Source organism: Haliotis rubra, unplaced genomic scaffold, assembly GCF_003918875.1.
Source record: "Haliotis rubra isolate DU_JTF1 unplaced genomic scaffold, ASM391887v1 Scf357, whole genome shotgun sequence".
Lineage (NCBI taxonomy): Eukaryota > Metazoa > Mollusca > Gastropoda > Lepetellida > Haliotidae > Haliotis > Haliotis rubra.
Genome location: NW_025767032.1, coordinates 791,384 through 807,631, shown reverse-complemented (window position 1 = coordinate 807,631; position 16,248 = coordinate 791,384). Strand labels below are relative to the sequence as shown.

At 41.2% G+C, this 16,248-nt stretch overlaps 1 protein-coding gene across 1 annotated transcript in view; it reads left to right on the top strand.

Moving 5' to 3' along the window:
- The window catches only part of LOC124285268 (ankyrin-1-like), a 45,525-nt gene extending 30,000 nt beyond the window's left edge, over positions 1–15,525 (top strand). The window contains exon 6 of the mRNA XM_046721464.1: positions 14,210–15,525. Within this exon, the coding sequence (XP_046577420.1) occupies positions 14,210–15,525 (1,316 nt within the window). The remainder of the gene's footprint in view (positions 1–14,209) is intronic.
- The last annotated feature ends 723 nt before the right edge of the window (positions 15,526–16,248 follow it).

Here is a 16,248-nt window from a genome sequence, read left to right as displayed (position 1 = left end):
GTATTCCATATGGCGGACATGTGATTCAACAGGTGTAATTTAGACTTAACTCCCCTGTTCTGAACCGGAAGCTGGCAGGGGGAATGGAGGCGAAGAACAGTTTACCAGACAATGCACGTGCACGACGTAGTAGACCCATACAGGTGCATGAAGTGTTATTCTTGATTTTGACGGTTTTCAAGAATGTTTATAAATCACTGTAGACCTTTGCTTTTTATAATCATTTTGGATACAAAATTGCTCGTGTTTATTTCAAGTCGTTTTATTTGTTTGAAATTTCAAGTAGTACACAGGCAAATTTCACGTCATACACGCATCATCTTTCAAGAGTGATTACTGTACAAACAACTATGGTCATAAGGAAGTGCAAGTGGTGATGCACCCTCAAAACATCCATTATTATCAGATCGAAATTGATTGACTCTGAAATATCTTCAAGTTTTTTCAAACATATAAATAAAATAATGAGGGTTATGGTGCGCGCTAGTTGGTTTAAGAGGGTCAGGGGTCAAATTAGAAATTTCTTTTTGGCTGCCAACCTCACCAATATCACGTAAAACCATCTCTGTTGGCAAAACAGGCTCGTACTCTACGCGGCATCAAGTCATCTTGATTTATGAGGAGGGTATGGTAGCTAAAGCGTTCACTCGTCACGCCGAAGAAGAATTTCAATTCCCAACACTTGAAGGGTTGAGAAGCAGAAAGACCTTAGTGAGACTTAAGATGTTTTCACATAACATTACCCCTCTAATCATCATGTTCATATCTACATTGTGGTGGAATTTCACGTTGATACGTTGATATTTTGCAGAATTACAGCGTTTTGAATATGCATGGTTAATGGAAACAAGACCAAAAGTCAGACTTAGGTTGTCCTGCCTCTGAACGGACCTGACTTATGTCTTTTTGCCTCAAACTCTTCTGAAAGGAGGTCCAAAAAGGTCTGGTGAGCACATGTTACGCCTTTTATCCCACCAGGCAAGTCTAACAAAGAGTACAAGGACTTTTCCCCCGTAGTTTTCAAGATACCATATTTTCATCTCTCCTGAAAACCTATTTTGCTAAAAGAGGCATACAACTGAACTCATTCAACCAATCGAATTTCGACGTTGACCTATATATACTAAGCAGCAAAAGAAACGTCAGTTAGGAATTTTCCTTCGCAGAAACGGATAACTGTAAACTCATTTCATGTTTTGATTGTATATTTTTGACAGCATCTCCAACTTTTCCTGAGCAAAGACATTCCTTCCCAAACTCAGAATGAAACCCAGGAAATGGTCTAAAAAACGCAACCTGATGTCGGAGATGGTACGGTGTTCTCCATGTTTTTCATGCAACTCATGCTACACGTGCTGTTCACAAGGACCAGCCCTATCGAATGCACCTGCAAACCTGGTTGAAACATTCATATTACAAGGTCAGCAGGATGCCGCGACTCACGACATCTCAGAGGAGCCAGGCGCTAGGAAGACTTGAAGCTGGCCACACTGCACAAGCCGTTGCCAATCACTTCCAAGTCAACGTTCTGACCATCTACAGGCTGCAGGAACGTTTCAGGGCCACCAACACCACACATGATCGCCCCCCATGCTGGAAGACTAAGGGTGACCACAAGACGACAAGACTGCCATGTTGTGCGACAGCATGTACAGAATCCCTTCATGCAGGCATCCGAAACAGCACCTAAGACAGTGGGAACACACGGAAAACCAATCAGTACTGATACAGTACGCCGACGTCTTAACAGCGGGAACCTCCATTGCCGTAGACCTTACCGTGGACCTATCCTCACCCCTCGTCATCGGCGTGAAAGTCTGCAGTTTGCCCTACAACACCACAACTGGCGATACAGACAATGGAGAACTGTTCTGTTCACAGATGAGAGTCGGTACTGCGTATCAACTGCAGATGGCAGAACAAGAATAGGGCGACGACGTGGCCAGCGTTACTCAGACCATTGTGTTATGAAAAGAGACTTATGGGGAGGTGCAAGCATCATGGTATGGGGTGGAATAGGCCTGAACCAGAGAGTGGGTCCTGTGGTGTTCCGGAACCTTGGTCCAGGGAGAGGAGGCGGTATCACAGTGGTGCGCTACATCGACCAAGCTCTCAGACCCCACGTCATACCACATTTCGCACGTCACCGGAACAACATTTTCTAGCATGATAACGCCAGGACCCATACTGCCAGAGCTACACGGGACATCCTACAGCAGAACGGTGTCAACAGTATGCAGTGGTCAGCCCTTAGTCCTCATTTGAACCCAATCGAACACGTTTGGGATGAAGTTCAGAGGAGACTGAATCATGTCATACCAAGGCCGAACACAGCCGGTTTATTGCGCCAGGCCTATCTCAGAGTGTGGTTCCAGGTGCCAATGGCCTTCATCAATCGATTGGTGCACTCCATGCATAGACGCTGTGCTGCAGTTATTGCCGCTCGTGGTGGTCACACTAGATACTGAAGTCAAGAGTCTAAATGGACTGCAAACGTTCACGTAATGTCTTGGAATTGTGCTGACTTATTCATTGATGTGTCAGGCTATTGTGCAAAAAGAATGTTTTTGATCGGCTTATTATGTCCATTTCTGTAATGATTTGATTACAGTGCCTATCTAATTTTGAATTTGTACTGACGTTGTTGTTTTTTGCTGCTGAGTATATATGATATATTACATATACTTTCCCAAACAATAAACGCATATAGGAATTTCAACTGTATTTTTATGTTTATTTTAAAACATCTTGTAGGCTTTATGAGTCAATGAAATATAGCGAAACTGCACACTGGGAATGCAGACTTATCCGTCTTTGGCACCAACTCGAGGAAAGTCAGTTTGAGTGTCACATGGAGACGTGTGGTGGCACTGAAGTCAATACCTCGTGTGACCATCGTGGACATCCACAACTGCACGGTATCGCCTCGGCATCGAACGAATACGTGTCAGAATCTCGTGTTGCACAATCGCAGCCCCCACTCTGCCTGTAGTGCCTGTGCGAGTTGCTGAAGTGTCTGGGGCTGAGGGTTACGGCGTCGCACCCGTCTGTCCAGGGCATCCCACAGATGTTCGATCGGGTTTAAGTCCGGTGATCTTGAGGGCCAGGGGAGCACAATGATGTTGTGGTTTTGGAAGAAGTCTCTAGTGTGAAGTGCTGTGTGGGGCCTGGCATTGTCCTGTTGAAACAACTCCCTCTGGCGATCAATGATTGGAAGGAGGTGTGGGAGTAGGATTTCGTCACAGTACCGTTGAGCTGTCAGGTTGCCCTGGATCATCACCAAATCACTTCTCCTACGGCAGGTGATCGCGTCCCCACACCATAACACTGCCCCGACCGAATCTGTCCACCTGGGGAACGCAAGCGTCGGCGAAACCTTTACGTCGACGTCTGTACACCTGTATTCTTCCATCGCGTCGTTCCAATAGAAATCGTGATTCATCACTGAACCAGATTCTACGCCAATTCGGTAGGTTCCAGGCCTGAACGTTGGTGCACCATTGAACTCGATGTCGACGATGTTGTTGTCGAAGCACAGGGCCAAAATAAGGTCTGGCACGTAAACCAGCCTCTCTCAACCTGTTCCTGACGGTCTGTGCAGAAAGCCTCCTCAATCCGGGTATTTGTCGGGCGGTACTGGTCGCTGTAGCTGTTCGATGACGCAGGTGAAGTACCCGGATGTAACGATCCTGCGCCGCAGTGGTCGCTCGAGGTCGCCCACTACGAGGGGCATCTGCTACCGAATTCTGCCGGCGATATCTCTCCCAGAGCACTGAAATGGTGCTTTGGTGGACATTCATGCGTCGCGCAACTGCACGTTGATACTGGCCAGCTTCAAGCAAACCAATGGCGATATGACAGTTGGCTTCACTTAGACGTAGCATTTTGCGTTCGTCAACAATATTCCAAATACAGTAAATAATCGACAGACAGCGATCAACCTTTTATACCAATCATTGAGACTATCTGATCCCCAACTTTTACGTGCATTGCATGTGAATTGTGTATTATGTGTCACTACACGCCGAAATTGAAAATCATGCTGTTAAATACGGGTATTTTACGGATGGTGCGTTTCGTTGTGATGTTTCAAAACATAAACACCATAGGACTCATAAACAGAGCAAAACCTTTTGTAAACTGAATCACGTTTTAATTCATTGCTACATGAAATTGCTATTTTCATAATGCGTTTCTTTTTTGGGAGAGTATATGTCAGTGACGTTCCAGAAGTGTTTAGTTTAGTGACTTTAGTGTGTGTTTGTTAGTGTGTGGGGATCTGTTAGCGCGTCTTGGTGTTTGTTGGTGTATATGCGCATGCGTGTGCCTGTGCCTGTGCGTGCGTGTGACCCTTCTCTTATGATATACTCAGAAGGACCTGACTTCTCATATTTCAGATTTACTGCCACTGTTCCTGGGAATGGGTCAGTCAATGACATAACGCAAATTTGTCTTCGCATCGCTGGCGAGTGTACACAGTAAACCACCACCCACCCATGTCACCGTCGACAAATTACACGTAGATTGGAAAAACAATCGAGCAACTTCGTCATGTTGTCAGTTCATCGGTGGTGTGTTGCAGCGTGTGAATTTCTGAAGTGCATTTTTTTGTGATCGCGAGTCCCCCTCGGGTGCAACTTTGTTTGTGTGTGTGTCACATAGTTATACCCGTGCGAGTGTGTGTGATATTGTAAATGCTTGTTGTTTAACGCCACCGTCACACTACGTTTCATCATGAAGAAGAGATTTTACGAAACTTGTTGTTAATCCTGTGATTGTAGCCTCTTTAACTCACTCTCACTGTTTTTTAATCAATTTGCATAAGGCACATTCCAAATAGACTTGCATACATCCCCTGCTTGTAATCCTCATGAACTCTGACCACCTCTGACACGTTAGCGCTGCCATTACTTGTAGTCACAGCTCTCTATCGTTTGTAACTGACACAGAAACAGTAAGGTTACTTGCACAACTCTCTCTATGTCATTTTGCTATCTGCTTCTTACGTGTTTGTAACATTGTTTAAATAGTCATTAAGGGCATTAAGAAAACAACTGTCTAGCCAACCACAAGTTGCAGCTGTTGTACAGCATAACACAAGGCATTGGACAGTGTGGGTCCTTTCTCCGAGAATCTGCCAAGGTACCCAACACAAAAATAGCCACAGGAAAGGCACGACTCGCTTTTCGGCTTATCTCGGAATAACAGCCGTTGGTCAGGAATAGTGAGTGAGTGAGTTTAGTTTTACGCCGATTTTAGCAATATTCAACCAACTGGCCTTACACATACCCACGAAGGAAATCGAACCCGGATCTTCGAGGAACGCTTTACTGACTAGGCTACGTCACCGCCACGCCCAGGAAGAGGATTCCGCATCATTGGTTGGATTTCCACCAATCTGAGACACAGTATAACGTAAGCGCATCGCTAATGGCCCTTCTATCAGTGATTTGTGTCCTGATGGTAGACCGTTGCCAGATCTCCTTGTTTCATCTCATAGGTAGTACTTCCGCACTTATATCTGTGTTAGTTAATTGTCAATTTTTTCCAATGTTTTCAAATGGCTTGATGACTGCATGTGGTTGTGAAAGGTAATAAAATTACTCGCACTCCACTGATTTAGCTTGCGTTTCTCTAATTATTTGAAACATATATGTGCCAATCTTATCTCATTTATACCAAACGATCGCAAAAAATTTTAAATTGTTCAATTTTCTAATAATTAATTGATTGAGTGACTGAGTAAATCGCATCAACAATAATACAGCTATTCGTGGCAAGAAAAAACCCAAATATATATTCCTATGGAAAAGAACATGCAATAATAGTGATGACGAATATCACTAAGACTTTAGTACATATCACGGTAAACAGTAAACACTTTCATTCAGAATTTAAAATCTACATCATTTGCCATATAGTTGTTGTTGTATTTAAATATGGTAAAATTACATGATAATATACGGTATTGAAAAGTTCAGAAAAATGTTTGAACAGTATAAATTTGTTGGTGAATGAGCGAAAAATCAACACATTCCAACAAAAGGTGTTTCACAGTCAAGGGACTGTGACGCGGAATACATTCAGGTGCATCCTCCCGTCAATAAAAATGAATGCGTATGATGAAAGTGTCCAATGTGACACCTTCGGATCACCGAATCATCTTGACGACTCAGATCACAAACTGCATGAAAGTGTATCAAGGGCGTTTACTTGACATTTGCTTGTTCCATCTTTGCTGCCACGTGTATTAAATTATTGTGAATAACCTCTGTCAGGATATTGGAAGGGTATAGACACTGATGTAAAGAGGTACATTACTATAACACTTCCAAAGATACCCAAACTAGGTAAACATTGAAATGTAACCAATTGATTTCAAATACTTGGACATGATTTAGCATTTCTAGCAATACCAATACTATTCCAAACGTCGATAAGCCTTTTATGGTTCACGCTATTCAAATTATCTTCACCAGACATTGACATCATTAATTCATTTGAAGACTTATGAATATAAATCAGCTAAAGGTGGAAGGAAGGCTATCAAGGCAATTGAATTTGATACTATCGTTCATCCCAAGATAATGTTAAAGAAGATATACTGAATACCTATCAGCTAAAGGTTTCAGCGTAGGATTTATGGATAAGGCGCTATAGAAATGCCCATTTATTATTTATTTATATTAAAGATGAGATTAGAGCACTCAAGCTAACTGAATTTGATATTATGGTTCATCCCAAGATAATGTTACTGAAGAAAAGGTGTAAGGTTTGAGACAAAATAGTCGCCACTGTATGTCACTGGATCCGGTCTGCTAGTTTTGTATATCGCATACACCTTTAAGCATGACAATTACAGTGCGTACGCTCAAGACGTATCACATTCTAACAATTTGTTTTGCATTTGGAGTGCTAATATGCCAACTACAGCTGGTAGAGTCTATAACCTTTACGGATATTGGCATCAAGTTGTGTCTAATCAAATGTATACAGTACGGTTGTCCCGGTGTCAAATACAACATTGAGAACCAATTTTGTCAACTGTTGGACCCGGAAATGATGACGGTGGAGACCGGACAACACAGTGGACCGATGGATCTTTCAGATGTAAGTGAGTGAGTGAGTGAGTTAATAGTTAACGTCACGTCGGCAATATTTCAGCCATATCGTGACGAGAACATTTGATATTGAAATGAAATATATGTATATTACAAAAAACCTGCCGACGAAGGACAGTAAAATAACTAGAATATCACAGATATGTATGTAAAACTAGTAATTAAATCTAAAACGTTTCAACTATAGGGGAAAAACAATACAGTATAAAAATGGGCTATAAATCGCCAATAACTGAAGGTAAATCACCATACCAGGGACCATGGGGACTTACATTACTTTTGCTACCTGCATGGACCCTAGTTGGATTTATACCATCCCTTCAGCCATTGGTGAAAGAAGAGAAATCTAGCCATAAATTAAAAGCACACATATTCTACGATTAAAACGTGGCATGGCTAAATTTACTCTAAATGTTTTGGGACTTACGTACCCTCTCAGGAGGACAATCATTTTACAATACTTCAACCCCCTTTGAGGGTACAGCCACTAACAATCGAAGTTGATAATCTGAAACTACCAATTATAACCTTATCTGTTTACAAAACATATATCAAAACTCATTTAACAGATCTATCTCTTTTACAAAATCAATGATTAAATGATAATTAACATTACTAAAAAGGTCCTTTACTGTTTTGACATTAAAATATCTATCCCTTATGATGGAGAACTCAACACAGTCAAGCAGGACATGCTTGACCGTGGTTCTCTCATCACAAAGGATACAAAACGGAGGATCCTCACCTTTCAATAGGTATGCATGAGTATATCTTGTATGGCCAATGCGATATCGTCGCATGATGACCTCTTCAAATCTGGACTGACAACCCAAGTAGGTGTAACCAATATGGGGTTCTATTTCATGTACTTTGTTAATACCTACTTGGGTGTCCCACTTCTTCTGCATCAGATCCCGGATATAAGTTCTAATGCTAGCTTTGTAATCAGAATATGGAATAAGAAGTGGTGTCACAGATGTGTGGAGTGCTGCCTTGGCAGCAAGATCAGCCAGTGTATTCCAAGAAACGCCAACGTGGCTGGGTAACCAACAAAAGACGATGTCGCATTGGCCAGTAGCAAGCTCATTATACAATTCAATAATTTCTAATAAAAGTGAATGTTTACAAGAAACATGTTTAATAGCATGAAGACACGAAAGAGAATCAAAAAAGATTATGTATTGTTTATATTTACGGTGTTTATTGATATATTTAAGAGTTGTTAATATGGCGTTAGCTTCTGCTGTGAAAATAGAGCTATTATTTGGTAGCCGAGAAGATAGTGTTCTGGATCCAATGACAGTGGCACAAGCCACTGCGCCACCATCCTTTGATCCATCTGTAAATAAGGATTTGTGTGTATTATATTTATTTCTTAATTGACTAAATTCTTGTTTATACTGTAAATCTTTAGTTTCGGATTTTTTAAATGTGGTTAATGTTAAGCCAACGTCTGGCCTCACCAATTGCCAAGGTGGAGAAGAAAGAAGACGAGAAGGTGATATATTCTCCAGCTCAATGCCGGCAGCAGCAATGAACGGTTTAATTCTGTGCCCAAGAGGCGGAACAAGGGAAGATTTCTTGTTGTATAAATCCTCATAGAGGGGAGTGAAGACACAGTTATATGCAGGGTTAGATTTGTTAGAGTACAGTTTTGTAATATATTGTAAAGATAGTTTTATGCGGCGTTGTGCAAGAGATGGCTCATCTGCCTCAACGTAGAGACTATCAATAGGAGAAGTTCTAAAGGATCCAAGACAAAGTCTTAGACCTTGGTGGTGGACAGAATCAAGAATTTTAAGCTTGCTTTTACAGGCTCCACCATAGACGATGGAGCCATAATCAAGTTTGGAACGGACCAGTGATCGATATAGATGTAAGAGGGTGGCTTGATCCCCTCCCCACTTTGAATTTGACACAACTTTCAACAAGTCGAGTTCCTTTAGACATTTAGTTTTTAAATATTCAATATGTGGTAAGAAAGTCAGATGAGAGTCAAAAATAAGTCCCAAGAACTTGGCCTCTGTTACCTCTTTTATGGGTGTGTCATTGATGAATAGTTCTGGGTCTTCATGCGGTTTACATTTTCTACAAAAATGAATACGATTTGTTTTGGATTTAGAAAATTTAAAACCGTTTTCAATTGACCATTTATGAATTTTATTGAGACATAGTTGTAGTTGCCTCTCTATTGTATGCATATTTTTACCACGACAAGAAACATTAAAATCATCCACGAAAAGTGATCCATCAACTGAATCATTTAAGACCCTTGACAGGCTGTTTATTTTAATACTAAATAATGTTACAGACAAAATACTGCCTTGTGGGACACCCTGATCCTGATTGTAATGGTCAGACAGGTTTGAACCCACTCGGACTTGAAATTGCCTGTTTGTTAAAAATTGTGAGATTAAACGAGGTAAACGACCTCTCAAACCGAAATCATGTAAATCCTTCAAAATACCGTACTTCCAAGTAGTATCATATGCTTTCTCCAGATCGAAGAAAATTGATACTACGTGTTGTTTATTAACATTAGCATTCTTAATATAGGATTCCAGTCGTACTAAATGATCAATAGTACTTTGGTTTTTCCTGAAACCACATTAAATATCTGTAATTAGATTGTTGGTTTCCAAATACCAAACTAATCTATTGTTCACTATGCGTTCCATGGTTTTACAAACGCAACTGGTTAACGATATAGGGCGATAATTTGAGGGGTCTGTGTGATCCCGGCCAGGCTTTGGTATAGGGATTACAATGGCATTGTGCCAGAAAAGGAGGAAAGTTCCCTGAAATCCAAATATGGTCAAATCATTCTAAAAGTGTCAAAAGACATGATTGAGGCAGATGCTTTAGTAACTGGTAATGAATGTTGTCATCACCAGCTGCAGTATCATGAGCTTGCTCGAGAGCGGTATGTAGCTCATGTAATGAAAATACTTCATTATAATCTTCAACGTTATTAGAATCAAAATTCATTTTTTGTTTTTCTTGTCGATTTTTATATTTCTGAAATTCAGGGATATAATTAGATGATGAAGATTTTCTGGAAAGAGTTTCACCAGTTTTATTGGCAATATCACTCTAACCAGTTATCAATTTATCACCTTCTTTACGATGTTTAACAGAAGACTTGGAGTGAGTGAGTGAGTGAGTTAATAGTTAACGTCACATCGGCAATATTTCAGCCATATCGTGACGAGAACATGTGATATTGAAATGAAATATATGTATATTATGAAAAACCTGCCGACGAAGGACAGTAAAACAACTAGAATATCACAGATATGTATGTAAAACTAGTAATTAAATCTAAAACGTTTTAACTATAGGGGAAAACGATACAGTATAAAAATGGGCTATAAATCGCCAAAAACTGAAGGTAGATCACCATACCAGGGACCATGGGGACTTACAGAAGACTTGGAGCATTTGCCTTTTATTCTCTGGACCATATTCCATACTTTAGACATGGGTGTGCGGGAATTAATGTTGGAGACATATTTCCTCCAAGACTGGCGCTTGTTTTGTTCATAAGCACGTCGTGCCTTGGCATTTGTAATTTGAACATTATTTAAGTTATGAACTGTAGGATGTCTGCGGAAGTACTTTTCTGCTTTCTTCCTACACTTCCTTGCTTGTTTACATTCATTGTTAAACCATGGCTTACGAATATGAGGAGTTGCAGAGGACTTACGAATTGACTGGTCAGCAATTTCATTCAACAGAGCTGAAAACAACTCTATAGGATCTGGTACATTTTTAAAATTGTCCGGTATTAATTTATCCACACACAATGTTTCATACAAAGACCAATTTGCCTTCGTAAAATTCCATCGTGATAAAGATGGTTCATCATCCGGTTTTATAGTTTTTAGGACAGTTGTGAAGTGATCACTTCCACAAAGGTCATCATGAACGGACCATTCAAATTCGTTGTAGATAGTTGAATCAGCGAGGAACAGATCAAGAGTGGAATAAGTTCCTGTAGCAGGATGTAAATCGGTGCTTGAATCATCATTACAAATACACAAACTATTATCCGAAACAAAATCTTCAATGACTTTGCCTTTATTATTTATATTTGTACTTCCCCATAGAGGGTTATCCCCGTTTAAATCACCCATGATGACACAGGGTTTGGGGAACTGATCATATAAAGCTTGTAGATCTGCCTGCTGTAAAGTCGAAGAGGGTGGGATATACAAAGAGCAGAGTGTTAAGGCAATGTGAAATGTTAGCCGAACTGCAACAGCCTGAAGATTGGTAGTAAGTGGAGCAACACTATGTATGCCATCCTGTCTTACCAAGATGGAGGAACCTCCAGTGACTTTTGCACCTGGAGGGGAAAAGTGATTATACAAATTGTATTTTCTGATATCACTTTTGTCTGTGTCTCAAAGATATGTTTCTTGTAGACACATTGCTAATGGTGTAAAATCCTGTATTAAAATCTGTAAATCGTTAAAGTTATTCCTAAATCCTCTACAATTCCACTGGATTATGTTGGACGATTGAGTCATGGTGGCTCAATCGGGGAACGTTCTCGTCGTGAGGGCGGATCCCTACCGCTCTGTGACGGATGGGTTATGTCCATATCAAGAGCTTCAAAGGAGTTATGGACGACTATCTCTGAAGGTGAAGGTTTTTTGTTTGCCTGTTTTCTAATTTTTCATTTCTGGTCAAAGGTTGTACAACTGGTTCAGCTGTGACTCGGGGCATCAGGTACATCGTCATCAATTTGAGAATGATTCACAGTTTGAGTTGAAGACGTGTCGGAATCACTGATATAAGTGAGCCTGACAGGCTGATTTGAATTGATCCATGTCAAATCAGTCTGAACAGAAACAGATGTGCAAGGAGAAGCAGTATGGGTTACAACTGCAGAATATGATCTATTTAGATGCATTATTTGAATCTGATTTTCTACAAGTTTCTTTGCTTCCTGAAACGAAATGTTTTTCTCGTGTTTTAACTCTAGTGTTTTGACTGGTTTTGCCACAGGACATAACCTTGAGGAAGCTACATGTTGACCTTTACAGTTTGCACAGTGTATTTCAGCTGAGCAGTCAGTGTTCTCGTGTCCCTCTCCACAGCGGTGACACACAGCAGATTTGGAGCCATGCCCAAATTTCTGACACTTAAAACATCGGAGCGGATTGGGGACATACACCTCTACTCCGATGTTGACATAACCAGCTTTTATTGATTTCGGCAGGACCGACAATGAAAAGGTGAATAGATATGTACTAGACGGAACTATGTCACCGTCTCGTGTTTTCATTGTGAAACGTTTGACTGTGGTCACACCTTGGTTTTTCAGTTCAGTTGCGATTTCCTCCTCAGACATGTCAGACAGGCAACGTGCTCTGTCACGAACAATGCCACGGCAAGAATTCAAGGTTTTGTGCACAAACACAACAACCTCAATGTTCGCAAATGTTTTCAGTGATAACAAGTTCACAAATTGTTGTCTCCTTGAATACTCAATAAGCAGTGCTCCACTTCGAAGACGTGTCACGTTCTCCACTTCGCCACAAATTCCTGAAATAGCGAATGGATTAAGTTTAATTGGTTGTTTATCTGCTGCCTCGATAACTATAAATCGAGCCCATGAATCAAGTGCAGGACAGACATTTACATTTTGACCAGTTTCATCAGTTTCTACATGTCTACGTTTAGATCTGTTTGAACCAGGGTTTTGTTGAGCCATAGTGGAAATAATGTGATTCAGCATCCCTGCTCCCCACCCACCATGGAGTGCCAAAATGAGCGTTGTTTAATAGCATCGGATCTCCAACATGCAAACACCGGGGATACAGGGATGTTATACTTCAGCAAATATGACGCGAAAAGCTGCGTTAGTTTACCAAAGTAAATGTTTGGTTACTTCGCCCAAAACAAGAAATTGGAAACATGCAGATTTTGGAGGACAACATCACCAAATTGGCCCATGAGCCACCGCCTTCTGGCATGAGACTCTAGGCAGATTTCATTTTGACCAATCAAAACATATAGATTCAAATAATTTATGTGCATACAATTCATGCACAGGGCTTGGCATGACCAGCCGATTGGTTGAACCGGGCCCATTCAACCACCCGTCTAGGTGAAGTAAGGGGCGAAGTGGTGTGTTGGGCAAAGGAACGCTGTTCCTTGAACCAGTGCCCTCAACCACCAGACTCCCGTCCTCCACCGACACAGGGGCCCAACCCACGGCAAACGAGTTGGTGGACCAAATATACCCCCGGGTCCACAACGGGGGGTCGAAGAGCGCTTAGCGTTACCCAGCACCCACCACGAGGAGGTGGCTCTTCACGGGTGCCTTCAGATGTAAGACTTGCACATAATGCTTTCAATCATCTCCTTTATATATGTTGTTAATGCACAATTTATTTTATTGTAACCCGTGAAGAATATCCGGGTTACAATTGTTTTTCAGCAACCCATGCTTGTTGTAAGGGGCAACTAACGGGATCAATGCTCACTGGAGTGTTTAGTCCAGTCTCGAAGATTTACAGACAGCACTCGTTGCAATTCTGACACGTTTCATGGATAACGACTCCTTTTTAATTCTTTGTACGACGTGTCAGAGCTAATGCTTGCTCCTTTATCAGATGAATGCCGAGTCAGTTCAAAGAGTATAAATAGATTAAAACATTGTACACAATGCAAGGAGATTGTTCAAAAGTATCAATATAATTACGAAGCCAATTATATTGGATTAATGTACAGAAATAACATTGTATTATAATGACAAAGCCAAGAGTGGGTGAGGGGTGTGTGATGTGTGATGTACAAAGATAACACAGTAGCAGGCCCAATTCATGCAAAACGATGACAATGAAACTTACGTAGAACAAAATCAAGGAACACATAAATGCCCCTACTTTGTGATTCTAGGTTGGGACTGGCGACTGTGGTTTCAAAACGTGCCAAGAGATGAGATGCCCGAAGACATGTGCTGGACAAATTGCCTGTGTCAAAGGTACTTACAATCATTTATTCTTGTACAAATGATGAGCAACATGGGGAAATTGTGCTCCAAACGTGTGACCATTTATGTATGTCTTCTTCAGGTGGACGAGATCAGGCTCAACGTCAGAACACTGGTAACTCTACTCTCATTGATGCCTGCAGAAATGGAGACCTGCTTCAAGTGAAACACATACTGTCACAAGGTACTGCAAACATCAATACAAGGGGGAAGTATGGCAGGACACTGGCAATGATAGCGGCAAAGGAGGGGCAGAGAGAAATACTTGAATTACTTGTAAAGAAAGGCTCTGATTTGTCTCAACTGGATGATGATCATAGCAATATCTTACATCTTGCCTCTCAGGAAAGACACTTAGAGATAGTGAAGTACATCCATTCACTGAACATAATTGACATTGAAAGTAGAGACTTTCATGGGAATACACCAATCATGCTGGCTGCATTGTTCGGACAGACGAGGGTGTTCAGTTTCCTTGTACAATTGGGAGCAGATGTCTCATTGTTGGATGATAACGCTGAGAATATTCTTCATCTGTCCTGCCGAGGTGGGGATGAGGAGATCGTGAAATATATAATCAAACTCAATGTGGTGGACATAAACAGTAAACAGCATAGAGACATGACAGCAATGTTACTGGCAGTCGCATTTGGGAATAGGGCTGCATTTGAGTATCTTGTGGAAATGGGAGCTGATCTGTTGGCAGTAGATATATTTGGAAACAGCGTCCTTCATTTCGCCTGTCAAGGAGGATATATGGACATAGTCAAGTATGTCCTTAAACAAAACATAGGGGACATAAATACTATGGCGGATGACGGGAGAACCCCAGCATTGATTGCAGCTGTTTCTGGCCATTCAGCATTATTTGAGTATCTTGTGAAACGTGGAGCGGATCTGTCGGTAGTAGATGAAGATGGTTACAACATCCTTCATTTGTCCTGTGAAGGAGGAAATATGGACATAGTGAAGTATGTCTTCAAACTAAACGTAGTGGACATAAACGCTAGAGCGGATGAAGGGCAAACCCCAGCATTGATAGCAGCTGATTTCGGCCATTCAGCAGTACTTGAGTATATTGTGAAACGTGGAGCGGATCTGTCGGTAGTAGATGAAGATGGTTACAACGTCCTTCATGTGGCCTGTGAAGGAGGAGATCTGGACACAGTAAAGTATGTTCTTAACCTAAATGTAGTTGACATAAATAGTAAGGGGATTGACGGGTATACCCCAGTAATGCTTGCAACAGAACTGGAGGATAGAGATGTGTTTGACTTACTGATTGAGAGAGGAGCTGATGTCTCAGTGGAACATTATGATAGTGATAACGTGTTTTGCATTGATATGATCACGTTCTGTAAGATGTGCTGTCACACAGCATGGCAGACCTACCCATAAAAAACCTGTACTGATTAAAAGCATCTTTGACAACATGGTCTAGCTGGAGAGCCTTAGTTACGCTTCAACATCGGCCTTGGTCACATTCGATGGTGTGTGGGGACGGGGAGATAACCATGTCATATTCCTACAATATTTCTCTGCACCATCATTATGGTTCACCAAAAGCACATGAGAGACATACAGGTTTGCTATCATCTGATGAAGGCAACACGATTGTCTGATGTTCGGCCAAGTTTCATAATCTCAAATCATTACCAGTAGACTATCGCGGCCTATAACGCCCATGACTGTAACATCCTTTATTGACAATATTTCATCGACAACAATCTATCAATGGATGACCGAACTAGGAAGTGTGGACATATAACACCAGTGCTAACTTCCCTACACTAGCTCCCAGTCCAAGCTCGAGTCCAATACAAGATTCTCGCCTTGTCATATAAATGTGTCAGTCAAACAGCTCCTGCCTATCTGACATGATTGATTGAGAGAAATATGAACCTTCTCGGACACTTAGATCTGCTGATCAGTTACTTCTTAAAGTACCCAAAACTCGCCTCAAAAAGTATGGACAGAGATCATTTGCTCACATGGCCCCGACTCTGTGGAACGATCTTCCCTTGGGAATAAAGAAATCCCAATAATTGGCAGTCTTTAAAAACTGCCTAAAGTCTCATATCTTCCAAAAGTTCTAGAAAGATTGATATACCAGTGAAAATA